This window comes from Peromyscus eremicus, chromosome 7 (genome assembly GCF_949786415.1).
Source record: "Peromyscus eremicus chromosome 7, PerEre_H2_v1, whole genome shotgun sequence".
Lineage (NCBI taxonomy): Eukaryota > Metazoa > Chordata > Mammalia > Rodentia > Cricetidae > Peromyscus > Peromyscus eremicus.
In genome coordinates this window covers 96,150,062-96,173,657 of record NC_081422.1, presented here as the reverse complement: position 1 = coordinate 96,173,657, position 23,596 = coordinate 96,150,062, and the positions used below count along the sequence as shown (strand labels likewise).

The following is a 23,596-nucleotide window of genomic DNA, read 5'->3' as shown; positions in this document are numbered from 1 at the left end:
TGGGTAGACAGTATGTTGTCTTGGTTTCTTGGTCCAGTTCTCATAAGTTGTTGACTAATTATGGATGACCTGGACAGAATGATCCAGGTAAAACAGGGAGGCTTAGGAACCTAACTTCAGGAAGTTATGGTTCTTTCTATTCCGGGGAAATGCAAACAGGTGTTCAGGGAACATATCTTGATTTCTGAACTGGGTGGAGATAAAGGGAGATCGGGGCTTGTGAAAAGGTTAAGGACTTTAGGAGATCAGTCCTAAGAAAATCGCCTCTGAGTGGAAGATATAAATTATAATGTCTACTGGCATGTTTTGAAAAAAAAAGCATAAATGAGATATGGACCTGTATTTGTCAGGATTCTCCAGAGAACTGAAACCAATGGGATGAATAATCACACACACATATACACACACCACATACACACACCATACATACATACCATACAAGCACAACACATGCACATCACAAACACACAGCACATACACTCATACACACACACACACACACACACACACACACACACACACACACACAGGCTATCAACAGCAGAAATCACACCTGGAAGCTGAGAACTGGGAACCACTCAGCTGTCTCACTTTGGCCCCAGAAGCTCTGAAGGTTCATGGAGAACTGCTGGTCCCTAGTCCCAAGCAAAGCTTGGACCGGAAGCTTGGACATGCTGGTGCTGGTAGTAGGATAGCAATCAGCAGCAGCAGTGGGACAGATTAACTCAATGGCCTAGGGAGGTCAGGCAAACAAAAGGCAGAGAGATCATTTTTCTTCTGCCACGCCCTTTTCATCTCAGAAGGCACCACCCACAGTTGAAGTGGGTCTTTCCATATCAATCAAATAACTCAGCATGCTTTTCCAGGTGGGGCTCCCTAGTCACGTGATTCTGATACGTGGCAAAAAAGATATTAAAGCCAACCATAATACTTGAGATCGGGAAACACCATAATCTTCAGACAAAGCAAAGAGAGAGAGAATATAGTTGTGAGTCCAAGCCCAGAAAATGCCTCACGACATTGTGAAAAACATGGGTCTGAGACAATGAACTTGAGTTCTGTCATCATTAGGAATAGACATGAGATGATTAAGAAAAAAAAATTTATGGGACCTTGTCTCTTTTAATTAGATATTACGTTTAGTAAATTCAAGAATTATGGGTAGCAAATGATTATTTTGGCAAAAATATCTTATGGTATAATGGAAGGCATTGTTAAGCAGATACAGACTTGTCTTCATACAGAGAGAAAGTGAATTAGTAACTGTCACTCAGGAGGAAGGTCCCTGGCGTTATTCTAGTTCTTGTCCTGTTCAATCCATGTTTGTTTGATTGCTTTTTTAACTTCACGAGTCAGAAGCAAGCGTGGGGATGCTGATTGAGTTTGTAGGTAACAGTTGGGAAGCAGAACTAACACCATAAAAGACAGAATCAAAATTCAGAGCTACCCAACAGCTTTGAATGCTAATTTGAAATCTGCAAGACAAAATGTTAGCAGGATAAATCTGGAACCTAGTGTTTAGGTTAAAACAAAACTGAAGCAGTACAAATAGGGAGCGATCCCACTTACTATTTATTTGTGTGAGGAAAAAAAAAAAACCTAGCTGATCACATGCTTACTCTCAGTGGCACTACTGATGAAGAATGTTAATAACACCCATTTTGAGCACTTGTTGTATTAAATGTTTACATCTACTCTTTGTGCTGTTAAGAACCCACTCAGAGTCATGGACTTTGTCCTCAGGACCTACCTGGTTTCAAGAAGGACACATTCTGCAAAGCACCAGTCCAGAGAAGAGCAACCTGCCTGTGTCGGGCATGGCCAGTGTCTGACTCAGTGGCAGTATGTTGCCAGATTCACAGGGGCTGTCCATCAAAGAGGTTCCTCTACAATGAGGCTAGGGCTTGAGAGTTTTTAGTAATGGATGACTTAGGTGAGAGACGGGATGAAGTCACACCCAGAATTATATCTAAGTTACTGCATTCTGGGTGGTTGATGCATTCTGAACTTCACGATAGCACCCAGCCCCCAAGAAATCACCTGAGACTTGATATGCAGGACAGGAGGACACTGGAAGGAAAAGACAGACTGAGGCACTAAGATTAGATCATATATAAGTGAAAGCCTACAGGCACAGAAGGAAAGGCTCCTTGGTATGAAAAGAGGCCGAGTTTGCAGTCAGTGTTTGTTAAATGACAAATAAATCGAAAGATCTAGATTCACCCATGTGTATGCTGCTGGCTCCTAGCCAGAGCTTCTGCAACTGTTACCTCCAGTAGCTCCAGGATCATCGTCTATTGCCCTTGGGTTCCCAGTAGGACTTCAGCAGTCCAGCGGCAGAGGTCCCTGCCTGGAAGAACTTGTCCATCCTGGTCATACATACCCACAGGCATGGAGGTGTTAAGCAACTTTCCAGGATTATTTGCTCTTGCCTCTTCTGTTGCCATCCTTTCAACACTTTGGTTGCACATGCTGCCATCTTACACCTTAAGTAATTGCTGAGACCACTTCACAACCATTTCCCCAGCCTACCGTCCCTTCTTCAGCAAAATAAACTCTCCAATGTCCTGCTCTCAGAATACCCCTCCACTGCCGATAAAAGAGCTGTCAGCTCTGTGTGCCCTGTGGCATCGGTCGTTGCTGTGTTTAGTAATTGGGGCCCCAGGGCTTGTCTGTCAACACTGTTGCCTCTGCTTCAAGCTGGCCTCCCTCTTCCTCCGCACCTGGTACCAAGCCTCTCTCTGGACGTCCAAACTTCTCCTCTGTAGTAACGTGTCCTGCTGTCCTTCCAGATTTAATCCAGTTCTGGAGCTTCTAGCAGTCTGACTTTGAAGAATGGCATCCATGGCCTTCTGCCTTCTCCAGTCTCTATAGTGTTTGCAACCCATTACCAGCTGTGGTCTCCTGATTCAGCACTGCCCAGCTTTGTGCCCTTTCATGGCCCATTTCATGTCTCAATCACATGAAGAACCCTAGGAGCCTTGCTTTCTTGTAGATGCCACAGTGCTGGTTGGATGTCTAGCAGAGTAGAGGAAAAGGAGGGAGACTTGACGCCCTGAGGCAGATTATCAGAGAAGGTCCCTCAAGGACAGCACATGTTTCTAAATGGCTCCCCTCTCATGCTCAAATACCTGGATGAGACTGTCACAAGGTGACATAGTCTTTCTTGGATTCAGAATGAGGTACTAGTAGACACACTTCCCTATCTCCTTATGACTCTATCAGGACCTGCTGGGACACAAGAATATTAATGACTGGAGACAATTCAATTCATTCATTCTCTGAGACTACCCTGTAGGTTCTAGCAATCCTCCCTCAGCTAGAGGCCAGCTGGCTTTTGCTGGAACCTCTGAAGCCCTAGGATCAGTTGTCCCAACTGGCCTGCAGATGTCCTTGCTACTAGTTCTACGCTCAGAATGCACACCAGGCTGGCACAAGGGCAGTGGGTCTTCTCCCCTAGCTCTGAGTCCATGCATGTCACCTGCTGTTTACAACAGTGAGTTCTCTGGTCTTCCCCTGCACCCTTGGCACTTATAAATGTCTCCATAGCCTTTCAATTCCCCCAAGTAAGACTTCTTGCATCCAGAGCTCATCTTAGCCACCTCTGTTGATACTCTGGTGCAGGGTCTCTGACAGTGGAAAAAAAAAATTTCTTCTGCTTCCACAACTATTTGATGCCATGCGAGAAGGTACCAGACAGCAGTAAAGCCATGCTCCCTATGAACATGTTTACAAACGAGATCTTTATTGGAGATTTGTAAACTAGGAGATGGGAAAGCTGGGGGTGTGCTTACTAGCAAAGCACTAACAATGAAGACACTAACAATCAGAAGTTTAAGTCCACACATGCCCCTTTGATGCCAAAGATATGCAATCTATGATTGAAAAAAAAAATGGAAACTGAGACGTGACTAACACTTTAACAGTATTTCTATTACTCACAATGCTGTGAAGGTCACATCAATCACTATAAAATGCCATGTGTTATAGGGGTCTGTTACCTCTGATGTGTCACATCTCCTCTAACAGGATTTCCTCAACATTCACAATCAGAAAACATTTTCTGCATCCAGCCTCCCAGTGTCTGTGCCTTACTCTGTTGCTGACTTGATTCCTTGTTCACTGTCTGGTGATTCATTGCACTAAATACCATTTTCCTGATAATTAAAAACTGCTCACTGGCAAGTGGGAGCAGGAACAGGCTGATGCGGGATTTATGCAGAAACACAAAATGAGCCAAAAGACAAATGACCTGTTCCGCCTAGCGAAAGGCATTTTTTCCCCCTCTCATCTTCTGGGATTTGAGAAAGGCTGGCTAGAGCTTGGGAGCATGGTCTAGGGAGATCTGTCATCATATGGGGAGGTATTTGCAAGGAGATCCATTGTATTCATATGCTTAGCCAAATCCCTCTGTTAATTTGGAGTACGAAGACCCCTGCCTGTAGCAGGAGGACCTGGGCCAGGGCCATCTCTTCCTCCTGCCTTACTGGGCTCTTACCAGGCTGTGGCTAGAGGAAAGGCACTAAGTGTGAACCATTTCTTAGACCTTGATTGAACTTTCCCAGTTTCCTTCCTCCACATAATAATGCTTTTACTCAATGTCTAGGAAAACGAGGAGTGATTCTTAGTGATGCATTAGATGCAGGATTTAGGGCATTCATTTTGGTTGAGCATTTCAACAGATCATAGTCCTGGGCTTTAAGCAACCCTCTTGGCTTCTGAGGAAATGCCTCAGTGACAGCCAAAGCCCTTAGACACAGCTCAGCGGCTATGATATTACACATATGTACACGTGAGTGCAGATGCATGCACGTATGTATTTACACTTTTCAATTCCTCAGATATCTCTTGGGGAGTTAAGTGCATGCATGGTCACAGGGTAGACATTCTCCCATCTGAGTGCACTTTGTGGCACATTACTGGCCTAAAGAATAGAGGCTCCATCAAGAGATGAGCTGTCTCCCTTCTGGGAACAGCTTCTTCCCCAAACTGGCTGGAGCCAATATCTGTAAAGCTCATTAGCTCAGAATCCTTTCCCATTCATCCTCATATATGTCTTTACTTGCAAACCATTCATTACAGCCCATTCTAGATTGTTTAATTAGTTTCCATGGAAGAACTCCTTCAGGACAGCTTAGCATACATCTTTAAAAGCCCTTGATCTAAAATAACAAGGTAGTTATTTTGAAAGTAACTAATATAACCCTAAGTGGCTTACATTCCCGACTGCCCACCATGCCTCACTTCCTTTTCTACCTCCCCACACACTTCTGAGAACAAATTTGTTGATAACAGTAATGAGTCTATTAGTCAGGGAATCTTCCCAGTACATGGGGCACTGTGCTGGGCCTGCCACTTGTCATAGGGTCCTTATTCTCACAGGCAAGCTGGAAGGAAAGTCTCCTTTCCCCTGTTGGTGGAAAAGCTGTTGTAAGAGATAAGTCTGAACTTACTGTATTATGCAAGGTTAATAAAGTACTTGGGGGGTCTAATGTCACCTGCAGATCTCAGCACCAGGACGCACAGAATTAGGAGGGAAAGTCACAGCTTACTGACTCTACCCTGATGTCCTTGGTTACTCCTCTTTTCTTTTATGCACTTGGAGTGATTTTGTATTGTCTGCCTCCTTCATTCATCCTTCCTTCGTGCTGGCTGACCTCCACCATCAGCATCTGTGTTTCTTTGCCTGACTGCACTCTCTGGTCTTAGAGTCTCCCTCCTGCTCATGTTACTGGCCATTCAGTGCCTAAAGTTTGATTATGGCAATCATTATGGAATTACCTTAGCTCCCTTCACCCTAGGGAGTGCCCATTCTGAAGCTTGTGGCCACTCATCCAAGTTCACAGAGTGTCCTCGAGGAGATAAAGCCAGCTATAATAACCTACAATAGTTAATGGCTTAAGGATACACCTTACATCTGCCATGTTTTGTAGGCGGATATTTCTCCAGTCCTGCCAGGCCCCCAAGGTCCAGACAAATCTCTCCCACCTGCGGTCCCGCAGCCACTTATAAAATAATCATTCAGAGGCTTAACATTAATTACAAACTGTATAGCCTATGGCTTAGGCTTCTTGCTAGTTATCTCCCATAACCCAACTCAACCCATTTCTGTTCATCTATGTCTTGCCACATGGTTTCCTGGCTTACTGGTACTTTCACATCTTGCTTCTCCTGGCAGTGGCTCACAGCGTCTCCTCAACCCTTCTTCTCTCACTATCTCTTTTGGATTTTCCCACCTGGCTCCATCCTGCCATGCAATAGGCCAATGTGCTTTATTTATTATCCAGTGGGAGCCACACATATTCACAGCATACAGAAAGACATCCCACAGCAATGTTTGCTCCCTATTTAATTTCCTTTTTCCTTTCCTGCACTTCTTGGCATGCCCCAGACAAACCATTTGCTTTCATAGCTTGGCCTTTAGGGCAGTTTCTAGGTGAACCCTAAGCAGGGCTGAATGATGCCCTGGGCTTCTCATGAGTTTGAAGTCTGGCCATTTGCATTGCTCTTCAACTGCTCTGCACAGCAGATGTGAAATCAGTGATGCCTCATCTCTGCTTTGCCCTTGGTCCATCGCTACTGAAGAGCTTTCTCACTCATGCACGTGTGCACACTGACTGCTATCCCCCAGGGAGTAAAATGTCTCAGGTGGGCAGCAAGCCTCCTGCAACCAAGAGTTACTCTGAATGTGGCCCAAGACAAAATCATAAACTTACTTACATCATTATGAGATTTTTTTTTGCCACCAATTTTTTAGCTCGATTGCATGGTTTTCAAGCATGAAGTTTGTTGATAGTGTTTCACGGTGTCAACAGACTGGACATAGACAGAAGTAAGGATCTCTGTTTGCTTTGTCCAAATTTTAGTTAGTATGTTCCAAAGTCAAAGACATCATCAGGTTTTGTAGAGTTTTTCATGTATGTATAGGGATACGGAGCAAGGCGAGGTGCAAGCGCAGGTTCATGAGCATATGTGTGCACATTTGTTGGATGGACAGTGGTCAAGGTCAAGGTCAACCTTGCTTGTTGTTCCTCCTGTGTTGTCCAATTTTTTTTTTTTTTTTGAGGCGAAATCTCTCTTTGGAACCTTCCTATTTTAGGCCAGGCTGGCTGGATAGTGAGCCTTGGGGAGTCACCTCTCTCTACCTCCCCAGCACTTGGGGTTACAATTCAGTGCCACAACATCCAGAATTTTACATGAATGTTTGGGTCAAACTGAGGTCCTCATGCTCCCAAGATAAGTACTTTACTGATTGAGCTATGTCCCTAAGCTCTCAATCCCACCACCAGAAGCTTTTTAGAAAGACTACTTTCAAACAAGTACTCCAGAATACTAGGAGCAGTTTTTGCCTAAGAACAAAAGAACCTATCTTTTAGGAAAATCTATTTCTCATGTCAGGGCATTTTGGCTTCCTTTGGCTTAAAAAAATAAATCTCCCCTCTTCTTCGGTGTATCTTCCTTCCTTCTTTGGGTTATATCCTAAGATTTTAATCCTTTCCTGAATAAGGTGCTGATCAAGACATTGAGAGAGTCATCAGATGTTTTTCTGATGGAAAAGGACAAAACTGGAGCGAGGGTGCAAGGCTGGGAGGCCATAGGGAATCAGGTGTGGGTGAGGTGCAGAGACAAGGAACCTGAAGCCCAGCCTCAGCTTGGATCCCCACCATCACCCATAGAGACCCCAGGGACCTGTCCCCGCTGATCAGCCTCCTCCATGAGCACACCACAGCAGGCAGCAGTAGACCATACAGCCTGTCTTTTGGAGGCCCCGCCTTTTACCATCCCAGCACCATGGAAACAATTTCTACACTTGACTTAATGACACATCAAACAAGTTGAAAAATTACATTTCAAATGAATCCATTTGTTTTTTGTGTTCCATTTGCTTTTTTAGTCCCCTGTCCTCTACTTTTTGGAAGTATTTTTTCTGCAATGACAATTCTCTATTTTGTCCTCAAGCACACCTATCTATCTTGCCACTGTATACATCAGTGACAAGGTCTATATTCTTTTATGTATTTCTCATCTACCATTTTATTCGTTTTTCATACTTCAGTGTGTCTGAAGGCATGGGGGGTTCAATTACCATTTTTCTTTCATTCCACCCCATTTTTCCTATGTAGACGTTGCTCCTTTCTGCATTAGTATTTTCTAAGCTTTCTCCTCAGATTTTCTCTTCTGGTGTACAGTGTTGGCAATTCTGTCTTGAGGGTCTTCTAACAGCGATTTCTTCCTTTTTTTAAAATATCCATCCTCATCCCTCTTGTGGCCATGGACCACAGTCCTCAGTTATAACCTTAACCGTGGCCTCCACTCAGGAAGGTTGTCAAGTTGATAAATATTGATATCCACCCTACCATTTTACCACCACTTTTCTGCTAATGCATTTGGTTGGCATCAATCAGCTTCTTCGGCTTCTGTGAGTGCCTGGTGTGGGAACTGGTCCCGATCTGTCACTTATAAGTAATCTGTTCCACATTTCATCAAGAGCATAGAAAGAGAAAAAATATGGAGGAGAAGTAGAGGGCAGAGAACCAGAGTGGTCCAGGGAAAAGAGAGATGGGAAAGCCCATGAAGAAGAGATGGGGCAGAGGAAGTTTACAGCAATCTGGTTAAAAGAAGGGTCCCTCCCAGGAATACCCTTGGTGCTGGGGACATCAGTAGCAGCAGTGACCCGTATCCTGTCTGGGATGTTAACCTGCTTGTCTCATCCAATAAGGCTCCCCAGGGATGAAGATCTACATTGATCCCTTCACTTATGAGGACCCCAATGAAGCTGTCCGGGAGTTTGCCAAGGAGATTGATGTATCTTTTGTGAAAATTGAAGAGGTCATCGGAGCAGGTATGGCTCTTCCCTCCCCTCGTCTCTGTCTTCTTGTTGTCCAAACACTGTCTTCCTACCATTCTAGATGTCTTTCATTCTTTTCAGAATATGAACCTGGATCACTAGAATATGCAAGAGTGTTGCTCAGAATCTTTGGGGACCTTGGTCACAGTGGCTAAGCTTGCTTGGGAAAGCATAGGCTTTCGCTCTAGTTTTCAAAGATTCAGGAATAGCTATGGAAACAGACCAGGAAACCCAGATAAGGAGAGAGATGTAGCGTACTTAGTCATGAAGATAGGAATAAGCAATTTAAAAAACTGATCTAGCATTACACTTGCTGAAAATGGCATCTCAATGACTTTGGGCCAAGACTTCTCCCCCCCACTTTGAGTTCTCCTTTTCCTGTGCTTACACACTTGCATCCAGACCGGGCTAGGTTAGCACTAACTGCTGAGGTGCTCCTGAGAAATCACACCAAAAGACTGATCTAGAAAAACTCATCTTTCTTTAACAGGTTATAGAGCCAATCCGTCTATAGACCCAGCCTAATTAATGTAGTGTGGGTGAGATGCCTTAATGTTAGATAAAAACATTCGCGACATCGTTCTTTATAAGTAATCTCTTTACTTCTTTGATTTGGGTCTCCTTCCAGACTTTATTTGCTTCTACACCATTCTTTGCCTTTACTACTTCGGTTCTTATTAGCCATTGCAGAGGTTGTCCTCTTCATTGCTCCTGGCGCTGAAGTGCTTGATTCGTGTCACTGGACAGCCGTAGAGTGGCACCTCCCAGTAACATTTTAACTCAGCAAAGCATGTTTAAGTGACATCCAGCAGACAGCCACTTCATATATTATCTTTAGAGGAAATGTCATCATCCTTCCACTCACTCCTTCTCTCAATGTACCAAAGGGTCAAAAAACCACTTATGGAATTGGGAGTCACATCGGGAAGCATACCCCAGGTGGACACCATCTCCATGCTTTGGGTTCCTCTTAAGTGCTGGTTCCTTGCCCCTCCTCCAGCTTCACTGTGAAAGGCCCTGGAACTCTCCCTGTCATAACACACCACCACCCATCCCCAAATCCTAGGGAGTTCTAGCTGGCTGACTAGAATCTTATCCACCGGGGTCTCTACATAGTTCCCATTTACTATCATTAAATATTTTACTGAACCACGACTTTCACTTCTGTGTCGATAATTTTCCCTTACTCTTTAGACACTGACATATTTAAGGATCGTGTGTTGGAAGGTTGGGTACCAGATAAATTGGATTGCTCTTACAGGCTCTGATTTCTCCAGGAAACTTAAGAGTGTTGAGGAGGCGTGCCCACTGTCTTGCACTCTGTTTGCCCGTGTTATTAATTGTTGTTATGGCTCGCAGTAATGGTGCTAGTGATTTTAATGTTGTTATTTATGTCATGTGCTTAGAGTGATGTGTTCTGGACTGCATTTCATCCCAGACAGCACACATCAAAACCCCTCCTGCCTTTGTCAGGGGACGAGTAAAGAGCCTTCTCGCTTTATGATCCTGCCAGGGAGCTACAATTTGGGGTGAGCTCACCAACTGCCAGATGCCCATAAAGGGACAATTGATGGTCCCACTCTATCCTTCACCTTCCATCGTGTGTAGCATTTGCCTCCGCTGCTGTGTTTGTACATTCTGCTCAGAGGAGGTTCGGCATTTTCAGTGTGGCTTGCGTGGTATTAAGAGAAATGCATTTAACAGATTAGACGATACTCAGTACTCAGCAGCATGGCATTAAGAATTGTATCTGGTCCCTGCTGACCAGCTTCGACCAAGGCTCATCTACTTGGGATTCAAAGCCATCCCAGGGCTGATCCCTGTGGGTATTAACTCACTGTTCACAACTGGATGCAATTTTAACACAAGACACTCTACCAACACATTCCCTTCCCCGATACCCTGCCACCCTGAGACTGGCTCCCCCTTTTGCTAATAAAGAGCTTGGTAGCCAAACAAAAAGCAAAAAGTAACAATTACACAATACAATTGACAATGTTTCTCTTAGCCACCCAGAAGCATTGGTGCAGAAAGAGAAAACTAGTTTGCAATATGGAAAAAAAAAATCAAAAACAAAAGCACAAGCCACAAAGAAGAAAATCAATGGTCAACCAACCTTCCCTCCTCCCTCCTTTCTTCCTTCCTTCCCTCCTTTCTCCCCTTCTTCCCTGTCTCCCTTCTCTTCTTTGTCTCCGTCCATCAAAAAGCTTTCAGTGGATACTTTCTGTCCGCTGAAGAGGGTTTCCTAAGAAGAATAAATGGCTCCTCGGCTCTAAAGGCTGACGGACTTAGTGGGAAGTGGGCGAAGTGGTCAGAGCCAACTATTTCACACCGTCACGGTGCAGCCACAGAGGAGCCTCTGGGTCCTTGCGGGATGTGGGTCTTTCCATGGGCTGGGGGTCCTGCGGGATCAGGAGGGCTCCTGTATTTTTTTTAGTTTTCTTCTTGTGACCAGACACTTGACAAGAAGCACTTAAGATTGGAAGGGTTAATTTTGGCTTATGGTTTAAAGAAGGATACAGTTCATCATGGAGGGATGACAGAAGGAGCCTGAGGCACCCGGTCAGGATGTAGAGAGCAGCTGGGAAGCAAACATGACAGCTTGCCCCCCCCCCTCCGAGATCCACTCCTCCAAAAAGGCTCCACCTCTTAAAGGTGCCACAGCCTTTTTTCCCCTTCCAAAGTGTGTTAGTTTTATGTTGCATGTGAGTATTTTGCCTGAATGTATGGGCACCATGGACATGATTAGTGCCCACAGAAGTCAGAAGAGGGTATCAGATCCCCTGGAAGTGGAGCTATGAATGACTATGACCCGCCATGTGGGTGCTGGGACTTGAACCTGGGACCTCTGTAAGAGCAGTACGTGCTCTTCATTTCTGCAGCCCCTCACCCCCGACCTCTTAAAGCAGCAGCCAGCTGGGACCAGGTATTCAAGTAAATGAACCTATGGGGGCATTTTTACATCCAAATCACAAACCGAACTGCACAAAAGAAATAACCTTCAAGCTGAAAACTAGTAGAAAAAAAGGTAAGGTTTTGTGAAACACATTAGAGAAGTGGTTCTCAACCTGTGGGTCTTGACCCCCTTGGGGTCAGGAGTCACATAAGACCATCCAAAAACATATGTCTACATTATGATTCATAACAGTAGCAAGATTACAGTTATGAAGTAGCAACGAAAACAATTTTACGGTTGGGGTCACCACAACATGAGGAGCTGTATTAAAGGGACACCACATTAGGAAGGTTGAGAACCACTGCATTAGAGACAGACAGTGACAGAAAAGGAATGCCACATGATTCAAGGAGGAGGAGGAACATTATGTTCCAGTTGAGGCATGCTGGAGTCAGCCTGCACTAGCGCACATGGGCAGACTTTTTGTACCTCTTCTCAGCCCCGTGTGCAGCACCATTGGTGCTCACCATTGGCTATTATAGGTACATTGAATTGGCAAACACTGTTACCATGAGCTCTTGCTTCTCCCTATTTCTTGTTTTTTGAGAGAGCTAGTAGTTGCACACTGTGGTAGTTTGAATGTAATTGGCTCACATAATCTCATAGGGCGTGGCACTATTAGGAGGTGTGGTTTTATTGGAGTGGGTATGGCCTTGTTGGAGGAAGTGTGTCACCATGGGGGTGGGCTTTGAGGTTTCCTATGCTCGGAATACTGCCCAGTGAGTCAGTTGACTTCTTGTTGCCTACAAGACACAGCGTTCTAAGCTTCAGCACCACATCTGCCCGCACACTGCCATGCTCCTGTCGTGATGATAATGCACTGAACCTCTGAAACTGTAAGCAAGCCACACCAATTAAATGTTTTCTTTATACACGTTGCCATGGTCATGGTATCTCTTCACATCAATGAAAATCCAAAGACACATACATACTACCCTACATCTCTAAGAGTGTACAAGGAATGCCACCCCATAGAAAAGTGCAAGGCTATTTTAAAGAGGTTACCAAGGCCTTTGCCTACCAAATATGGAGCCAGAGAAGGAGGTTGTGCTTGTTACAGGAGAGATTAATTTTAGTGTTCAGAAAAACCTTTATTCATTAAGCCTGAAATTGTGGTAGATGCTGGGAAATGTACTCCATGTTTAACAATCTTTGCATGGGAGAGTATTGTCTAGCACAAAACACAATGCCACACTCCATGAAAGGAAAGAAGAGGTTGAGAGATGAGGGAGGACCATAGGGAGGATACAGCCTTGGAAGTAGGAGGAGAGGCTTGCTGGCATGGAGGACTTGGGGAATAGAGACCTGAGTGAACACTGAGGACAAATAGCTTAGATGGAGTAAGAACACACAGAGAGAATGCTGCTGGAAAGAGTCTTGTGGGTTAGTTTGGAGAATCAGGCTGGCCTAGAGATGGAACAACTGTAGTACAGATTTTCCCAAGGAAAAAACAGGATTCTGAGCAGATTGAGCAATGGGATGGCGTTCAGAGAGTGGAGCGTGGTAACTGCTGTACTTTTGATGGGAAGGAGATTTTGGGCAAGAGTGGGTAAGCCTTCTGAAGCCTGGAGACAAGCTATATGACTTTGTCTAGATGTGGGAAGAGGTTCTGAGAGGGCTGATTCTGGGATAAAGGGTGGAAAGGGAGATGGCATTGATACAACTAGATGTCCAAGCTGGAGTAGTATGGCAAATGGATCTACTATGAGATTTAGTGACTGGAGTGGATCGGGGCAGTTAGCATGGAGGCTGGGCCCAGAAATGAGGACCATCAGGTTAAGTACCAAGAAGGCAGAGTAAGGCTGCTTGGCACCTAGGGTGTGGAAGTGTCGGTTATGCGTGTGAGTGAAGGTCAGTGGAGTAGAATCTGGAAACTACGAGACAGGCAAATGGCATTAGCTTCAAAGTATCTTCTAAAGTTGTTTAGGATGTTGAATAAAAGAATGAAAAATAATCATTGTAGAGCCTGGTGTGACACCACTCAAGAAGATTAATATGTCATTAATATGTAGTTGTTTGAGTCCACCTATCCTCATGGGGCTCACAGTTATATTAGAAGGAGAGAACCCGTGTGCTTTTATTAACCTGGGGCCTGACCCAGTGTGTGGAACTTTGTTGTTCAACTGTATGTTTGTCAGATGTGCTGATGACGGTGGGTACTTGGAGGAGAACCTGTGGCCGGGTAAAAGTTTTGGGAGCTAGACAGAGTTTGAGGGAATGAAGAGAGAGACTAGAGAGATGGAATAAGGTCAGTGCACATTTGGCACTCTGAAGGTGGCTCACTGGAGTGCGGGACAGCTAATCTATCTCCTCCCTCATGTGGACAATGGGGTCAACTGAAGTCTCTGTAGAGGAGGCAACACACCACTCTGGTCTTGATGGAGATTATCAGCTCATGGTTGTCAGGGGTGTGACTAATAGGAGTCACCTTATTGGTCACTTTTGGCTTTTTGGTTAATTTTGATCAGTTGGACTTACCTAGAGCACCAGTCAGGGCTGCCGTATATGTTCTTACAGAATGAAAAACACTCCTGTGCTCAGTTTGCTGCCCGTGTAACTGTGCAGTAGCCTGAGCATATGGCTGTTAAGTGCATGAAATTGTAGGTAAGGCTGTCATTAGAGGTGTTATCCAGGGGAGAGCATGCTAACTGTAGTTCAGTGAATAAATGCCCATCTCCAGTAGCTACTAGTACAGTCCTTCCGCCATAGATGATTATGTACAAGAAGGCTGCTTGCAGGGGAGGACTGGGTAAGGGAATGGATGCTGTACACAGATGGATGTGTGCTCACTATACGGGGTTGTTATTTTTGGATGAATCTCTGCAGAGAAAGGTTCCTTGCTAACCTGACTCTCATGGCATCATTTAGAGTGAAGATGGGCAACATGAGGGTAGCAGGAAGGGTTCTAGAAGAGGAGCCCAAGCAGATGTCTCCAGGAAATATAATTAAAGTGTGCAGCACGCTCTTAGCATGTGCCCTGTGCCTGGCACTACCCTGCATACTTCACAAGTACTGTGCATCTAATCCTTGTAATAGCCTGTGAGTCAGAGTTGATGTTTACATGTGTACGGGTTTTTTAGACTGGTGAGGAAATCAACATGCAGAGGATGGCTTGCTGTGGGCTGTGCTGCCCTTGAGTTAATGATGCAGCTACAATTTAAACCCAGATGCAGCTGATCCAGAGCTGGTAAATGAAACCCCTGCACCCGCTGCCACTTTCGTTGCTGTGGAAAAGAGCAGCTAAATACACAGTCATTGCTTCTGATGGTAAACTCTGCCTAGCAGTTGGAGTACCCAGGCCTTTTTGCTTGGAATTAGAATACTGCCTTCCAATTCATTATCCGGTGTGGTAGTACTGTAAAAACTGTCCTACAGTCCCTGGAAAAAGCATACTCTTCATAGAACACACTCCACACTTGTCTTGTCTCTCTTGTCTCTATCTCCTAAGGTCAATAAGGCCCAAAATATCTTTAAATTTATATTTATATATGCTTAATTATGAAAATATCATCATTGTATATACATATGTAATTTCATGCATGTATGCATATATAAACACATGTGATACAGAAGCATACTGCTGTCAAACAACCACAAAGAGTTATAGAAAAAGAGAAGTCCATTCTGCCCTCATCATCTCATTACATTCTGTAAACACTGTGACCATGAAGCCATTCCATCTCATGCACTTACTCTAGCAGCCTAGGTAATGGACATCAGAGGAACTCTGCCAAAAGGATGAAAATGGATGTGATCAATTAGTAATGTCTGTCCTCTGTGCATGGCCAGGAGACAGTGAGATGCATGCCATAGTCCTTATCACTCTTGTGTTTAGTCATAACCTACTTCTCTTGCACAGGCTATTGTGTTGAAACTTGCTTGAAACCATTCTTTCTGAACCTAGCTTAAATTTATTCTTTAAAAGTTCCTTATCGAGGGTGTGCCTGAATTAGTAACTAGAATTTCTGCTTTCCATTTTTCCCCCCAAGGCAGTTTGAGACTTCAAAATGCTGCTAGAAAAGGGGGGTGCAATTGTGGGTGTAGATTTCTGCTGCATACAGCCAATAGCTGCTGCTTGAATTACCTGCTGGCAGGTTGGATGTTTCATTTCCAAAAATTGAAAATTCTTCCCTTCTGATTTTATATATAATAGTTGAGGTATTTAATGGTGCCGAAACACTGTTTCTCTCTTCCTCATTTTGTCAAGGAAGATAGGAAAGAGGCATTGGCAAGGCTGCAACTTGTAAGGAATAGTTTCCACAGCTGTCAGGGAGGACTGTCAGAGTAGCCAGCTAGAAGGCATTAACTGACAGCCTTGAGGAAGTGCTTCTCGGAGGAGAGCCTGGCATCAGAATCACTTGGAAATGAGCTAACATCCAGATTCCAGGGTCCCACCCACCAAGCTTCTGCTCTAGCAAATCTGGTGGGACTCTGGGAATCTGTATTTTCTAACAAGTTCCAGATACAGATGCTAGACAAGACATGCTGAGAGCCACTCAGTGCCCTTGGCCTCCATACCGGCTGGGTGCTGGAGCTGAGCCCTAAGCAAATAGATATGAGGCTATGGGAGAGGACCCACATCAGTTGCAGAGATGCATGCTGATCAAAGTCTACCCAGACCAAAATTAGGCTGTCTATACCTACTGTAGATAAGAATCTTCACCAAATAACCAACTGCAAACACTCTTCAGCCGACCTGGTTCCTGTTCATACCCCAATGTGCTGAAATATTTTATTATGAAATTTTTTAAAAAAGTGTGATCCTGATGTGGGGCGTATACAACAGGAAAGTCTGTAAGATTTCGGATCCTCACACTACAAGGCACCATCAAGTTCTGTTCCAGTTGCAGTAAATGATCAGAAAGCCGAAGTAAGGATGAGTGCAGTTGGTCACTTGGTTTGCTCTCTTGCTTGTTATTTGTTTTTTTTTACTGAGTCTCATAGCACAGTCCAGTCTGTTCACAACCTGTGTTCCCCTGTCTTCTGCATACCACGGCACCCAGGCAAGTGCAGTTTTTAAAATTAGTACCTGAACTAAAGTTAGCACATAAGTTAAAGAATACATGTGAGTAGCACTTTCTTAGGTCATACACGACACAAGTCCTTGGTTTTCTTTGCCATTAATAATGACAATATGGCCATGAGCTTCCACCTCCCTGTGAGGCTGTGGAAATGCTAAATGGCCAGAGACCCTAGATTTTACCTTGTAAGACTTAGCTGGGGCTATTCTTCACGTTGGGGTTCCTGGCAAAGGGACTTTCCACAGCCTCTGGCATCTGTTGTGGATCAGGCACCTCTAAGTCTTGCAAGACTACAGAGACCTATGTCTCCTCCCCTTTGCTATCCATAATGTCCCCCAAACACCCTCTCTCCTCATTCCTGTTTCTTTGATTATCACTCACCACCCACATGCATCCTTAACTGTTTGACAGTTAGAGACCCATATCTTGACTTCCAGGAAAGGGAAGGCAGCCTTCTGCTTCTTCCCATTATATAGGGATGAGAACATTGAGTCCTGGAGATGTAGGGGACTAGCCAAGGTCTGTTGACCAGCTTGCAGGCCAGAGTAGACATGATGCTCCTTCCCCTACCTGCTCCATTGCACCGAGGGGCCACTTAATTATGGGATATCTCTGAGGGAGGCACTGATACTGAGTGACTTACTTTGCAGTTGGTGCTTTGAAGGCCTCCTGGCTCAGAAACTACTAGGTTTCTCTAATTTTCCAGAATCTCCTCTCTTTACTCCACTGCAGAATAGATCTCTGAGCACTAAAGTCACCAGCAACTACACCCACCTCACCCTACCCAAGGAGAACAAACTTTTATTTTCCTACTTTTTCAAAGAATGAGCTGAGACCCCACAGAAGGTATAATCTGTAGCTCCAGTCTTAGAACCAACTTGAAGACTGGTTAGCCATAAAGATCAAACAGTGAAGTAATCTCATCTACTATGTCCTAGGGGGAGACAACTCAACAGCATGCTTTCCTGGTTTGTTTTCCTCCCTTGTCTTCTTCCTCTTCATTATCAATAAAGCCTACATGGTGTTCCTGGATATGTGCAGTGTGAGGCAGCTGGCATGTAAGCTCAACAAAGTCAAAATAAGTTTCTGACTCCAGGGCTTTAGGTAGTCCACTAATCCGTTTGCAGGATGGTGGAGGTTATAGTTCTCAGCCTTGGCCACACCTCAGGAGCACCTGGACAGCGAAGAATTTGGACCCATGTTCAGAAACGTCTCCACTTCAGTTTTATGCTCTCCTGTCTCCATCTTGAAGTCCTTCATAATTTTTGAGCACAAGAGTCCTATATTTTCATTTTCTGCCAGAAACTGAATTTATATAGCCAATCCTATAGGCAGCTTTTAAATATATAAATTCCCAGGCTGCACCCAGATCAGTTTCTCAGAATCTCCAGATGAAACCTCAATCTTTGTACTCTTGTTACAGGGACAGCTGACTTAGAACAGTTTCTTAACTGGGATGTTTATGTGTTAAGGTTGGGGGCACATCAGGTCTATCTAGTGCATTTTCCCAAATTACACGCACAGACTGATAAATATTCTGGTTCCGCCTAACTCCCAGGTAAGCGTCTTGGATGAATGGCATCCACTTATAGGATTATTCTGAGATGGGTGATAGCATATGTCTGTAATATCAGCACTCAGGAGGCCAAGGCAGGGGACTACTGACAGTTTAAGGATGGTCTGGACTACAGACCATGTCTCAGAAAGGAAGACAGTGAGCGGAGGCCAGAGGAGAGAGGAAAGGAAGGAAGACGAGGAAGGAACTCTGCTTCTGTCCTCTTACCTGGATACTGACTGGCCGGGATAGTCAGTGCATCAGATAGAACTGCTGGAAGAAGCAGGCAAGATGCTCTCGGAAATGTAACTTTTTATCCAGCGGCAAATGGTAAGAATTAAAAAAAAAAAAAAAAAAAGAGAAAAAAATTAAATTCTTATTCAAATTACTTATCCTAGACCAATAACTTTACAAAAACATAGAATAGTATTTTGAGAAGTTTATTTTTGTTATTTAAAAATTCTACTCTAAAACCAGTGTGATATCTATAAAGTATAACTGTATTTAGAGAAACATGAATAAAGATATTCATAGTCTCAGAAATATACAAAAAAAAAAAAAAAAAAAGAAATGAAACCGGTGTGGCCAGAGCTCCAACTCCGACTTTTAGCTGTCTGGTTTGGGAACAGGCTTTTGGTGTCTCCTTGCTAATTTGCTTATTAGTAAAATGGATATTTTATTTGCAGGAATGTCATGGTGATTGAGTGGAAAGAAGTATGCCATAGCAGCTGGCCAATAGATAGTTATTTGTGGGCTATCTCCACCCAAAAGAAATAGTGGTATACGTGCCCCACAATTTCTCAACTATGCCTTTCTCCTAAAGGAAGCTAGAACTCATTATGGCAACAAGAAGAAATACTAACCAATATTATTCAATTAGCGTATTTTCCAAATATACTATTTATATTCATAGTTACTAAATATTAGTTTACCAGAAGGATGGATTCTACTATATATGCGTGTTATATATGTATGCGTATATATGTAGACACATATACATATATAGAGACACATATATATGACAGGTCCCTGTTTAGTGTTTGACTTTAAATTTTTTTGCATTTTAACTACTCAAGTTATGCTTATTATAGCAACTCAACATAAAATTAACTAAACCAAGTTTACTAATCTCTACTCCCATGTCCTATCTCCATCCTTCTCATATAAGCATTTTTAAAAATAATTTGATGTTAAAAATACATCTGATATGTACTTTTCATAATGATCCTTTTATACTGGCATGCATCCCCCTATGGGCACACACAGCAAATGTCGTTCTGTAACTCGCTTCCCTTCTCTCCTTCACTCAATATAATGTGAACATCTTTTAAAGTCAACATATATCACTCATCTATTACTTTCAATATTTCTAGGCATTCCCTGAGATGGGTATAGTGTTTTCCAACCATTCCTTCACATAGGCATTCAGCATTCATCTGCTGCATACAAGCATTCTTATGTGTGGGTAGAGGCAAGTGGGTACACAGTGTTGATATGTACGTTCACCTGTGTCTATGCATGTGGAGATCAGAGGTTGATGCTGGAAATCTTTCTTGACTGCTGTCAAGACATTTTGAGGCAGAGTCTCTGTGAACCTGGACCTCACCAACTCAGCAAGACTAGTTGGCCAGTGAGTTCTAGGGAATCCTCCTGTCTCCATCTCCCCAACATGGGCATGTTTTTTTATCTAAGTGCTGGTGAACTGAGCTAAAATACTGCTGCTTGAACCATAGGCACTATACCCACTGAGCTGTCCCGTCGGCCCCTACAAGCATTCCTTTACATACAGTGGTAACCACCAAAGGCCCCTACAAGCATTCCTTTACGTACAGTGGTAAGCACCAATGCTTTGGCTTCTTTTGGATGAAGCAGTGATAAAATCGCAATAGTTTATGGTCAGAGTGTGGGCAAGGCAAAGGCCAAACAAATAACGATACATATGACACACTGACTTTTATTGGCATGCCAGGCACACACCAAGTACTCCAGCGGGTGTGCAAGCTCTAGATGTGAGGGAGTTTCAGTCCGACCCCAAGCAATTCACCAAAGCAGTCTATGATTCAATGTCAAAGCCAAATGCTACAAATGACAGCTCTCTGAGTATTAGGTCTGGGCTGAGATCTTCCTAATAGTGCTTAAGCCAGCTTCTCATCCAGCCCCACATTTGTCATGTTCAGTAGAATTCAGGGCAGTTTTGCATAAAAGTCCTTTTGCATAGCTCTCTTCCGGGGTTGTCTGTCGCAAAAAGCAAAAGGCGCTCCGGACTAAAGCATAGACACGTGTTAACATGTCTCTTCAGTGTGGCTGGTAGTTTATCTGATTGTTCACAGTTTGCCCTATCATTTTCCTTCAGAAGCTTAAAGGAAAAGAGAAAGTGTGCCCACCAGAAGCCCCTGTTTCTCCTGACAGGCCTTTGACATGCATTTCAGTGAAGCCCTTGCGAGGAGGCACTTAACTACTTTCCAGGAAAGAACGGGTAGTCACAAAACCAAGTGAAATCCTCAAATAACTTTTGAAAGCACATTAAGCAGGATTCAACAGACTTTTTTTCTTTTAGACAGCTATGAAATGGTGTCATCAAAATTGTTTTTACTCTTAGCAATTTTACTGAAAAAAAAAAAAAACACATTGAATCCTATGGCGCACCCATGGAGGTGTTCAGCCTGTGCCTACTTGGAGAAATAAATATCTTACTGTTCAGCAGCACTCTCTGGGTCTACCTCTGCTTTCCTGCAGAGGCCTAGCTCCTCCAGGCAGCCCCCAGCTAGTGGCTGAGCCTGGCGGGGATTTTAGGGGTGGCTATTTTGGGAACAGGAACTTGTTATTGCCTATTTGGCTGGCTGAGACTTTGTCAGGTCCGCTTGGGATGTGTTTTGTTGTGATCTGGGGCTTTCTGTGTCCAGTCCTGCTTCCTTCCCCTTTCATGTTTCATGGATAAACTTGCTCATTTCCTAACTTTTCAGGGCCAGTTTTCTGGAGGACACAATAGCCACCCATGTGTTCAATGTGTTTAATGTGGGAGCATCAACTAAAGAACTCACATATCCTCTATCCCCCAGACATCTGTGTACCCAGCTCTGCTAAAAATGAACCACGATTCTGCCAAAATGAAATTGGCTATTTCTCTTTAATTATTCAGCTGGGACACACACACACACACACACACACACACACACACACACACACGTTAACTGTGAGACAAAACACAAACTTGGATATGTTCTAAAATTCTACTTCAGCTACTCAAACTATTTCTAAGAACTGATGTAAGGCGTATACTTTAGTATTCCTTTTGTGTTTCCTATGAACTGATTACAGCCTAGACATCACAGTTGCATAGAAAAAAATCCAATTTCCATTTCTTCACTCTAATCACAATCCTACCTTGAGCACCATTGTTCTTGATAAGATGCCTCCCCTTGTGGTTCCACAGATTGAGAAGGATGAGGAGCCTAATTGCGTGCTTGCTGTTTCAGGGGAGTTTGGAGAGGTGTACAAGGGCCGTTTGAAACTGCCAGGCAAGAGGGAAATCTATGTGGCCATCAAGACCCTGAAGGCTGGATATTCAGAGAAACAGCGTCGGGATTTTCTGAGCGAGGCAAGCATTATGGGCCAGTTTGACCATCCCAACATCATTCGCTTGGAGGGTGTTGTCACCAAGAGTCGGCCTGTCATGATCATTACGGAGTTCATGGAGAATGGTGCTTTGGATTCTTTCCTCAGGGTAAGAGTCACTGAGGGGCATGGGTGGTGTTAATACTGTTGGATTCAGAGCAAAGGTCCTGGGGAGAAGCGTCCTGTGAGGATAATCTGCCTTTAAGACTGACTGGTCACATGTGGGCAGGTTTTAATCTTGGCAAGTTTAGCAGATATTTGTTGTAGAAAGGGAAGAATGCCTTTGCATTGGGTAACCAATCAGAGTCTCATCCCTGGGAGAGGCTAATCCTCCATCTCTCAGGAGTCATTAGTTGTCTATAGTTCTTGACGTAGGGGCGGTACTCCCCACCATGACATTTCCCCTCTTCCTCATTGGCATGTCTCTTGATATTGTTGTTGTTTGGGTCTTGTTTATGCAGTTATATTTCTAAGGGGCAGTCTCAGAGCAGACTCACTGGCATTCCAACTCAGACAATCTTTCTGTCTACCAATTCTTCCATGATGTTCCCTGAACCATAGATGCAGGATCTGGAGAGAGAAAAGGGAATGGGGGGGGGGGGAGTGATGATATTATATCCTAATTAAAATATATTTAAGATTAAAAATATATTATTTTTAAAAAGAGAGAAGAACAAAGCAGCGTCTGAGGTCTCCTCAAAGGGAGGATGATACGGGGGAGGGCCTCAATAAGTGCTTATAGGTTAAATAAGATGGTGGAAGCAAAGAATGGTCACTGATAATTTCATGAATTACTGAGACTGAGATGCAAGAGACTCTCAGTGGCTTCATGGCCCAGTGTGACTCATGCAGATGCTAATGGCTACTATTGCCCTACACCAGCATAGGCGACCTCACAGCCAGCTCTCCTCAGTTGGCTACTCAGAAAGAAAACAAATTGCCATCTTCTAGAAAAATCCCTGAGCCTCCTATCATCCAAAGAGGCATCTGAAAGGCTGCCACAGCCACCCAGAAGTCTTTCCTGGCTTCCATACAGAATCGTGTGTCCTCCCAGTCCAACCTGCAGCAGAAGTGGAGGTACCTAGATGTGTTCTGTTTGAGAGATCTTTGAAGGATCTGTGTCAGGACGTGTTCTCGTGAGGCTGTGCTCACAATGGAGCCCCTTTTTTGCAGGATATCACAAAGGCATATAGAGAGTGGATGGTAGCAAACCTAGACCAGAAATCAGGCCTTACCAAGAGGCTGAGAGGGAATGTCTAGTGAGTCTAGGAGCAGAGGGTCTTGGAACAGCATCAAAGAATGACCAGAACCTTCTGAGAGAGGACTTTAGGTGAACAGACTATGCATGTCTCTACACTCAGTCAGCAGCTGTGGTTGCTGATCAAAGGACCATCCGTTCATACTGAAACATTGGTTGGTTGAGTGCTCTTGCCAAGCCTACACTGAAGACTAGGCCTATGCAATAGAAGAATACAGCTCTAATGCCTTATAACTAATCACCCATGACTCAACTGACTCAGCACAGCAACATGATTTACGGTACTCATAGACCCACAACTGAGATAAGGGTGTTGGATGGAGCATCTAGTTTCTTGTAGAGT

General features: G+C 44.0%; 1 protein-coding gene across 1 annotated transcript in view; it reads left to right on the top strand.

Moving 5' to 3' along the window:
• The window catches only part of Ephb1 (EPH receptor B1), a 456,415-nt gene that overhangs the window by 375,694 nt on the left and 57,125 nt on the right, over positions 1 to 23,596 (top strand). Inside the window, exons 10-11 of the mRNA XM_059268461.1 lie at positions 8,720 to 8,842; positions 21,857 to 22,104. Of these exons, the coding sequence (XP_059124444.1) occupies positions 8,720 to 8,842; positions 21,857 to 22,104 (371 nt within the window). The remainder of the gene's footprint in view (positions 1 to 8,719; positions 8,843 to 21,856; positions 22,105 to 23,596) is intronic.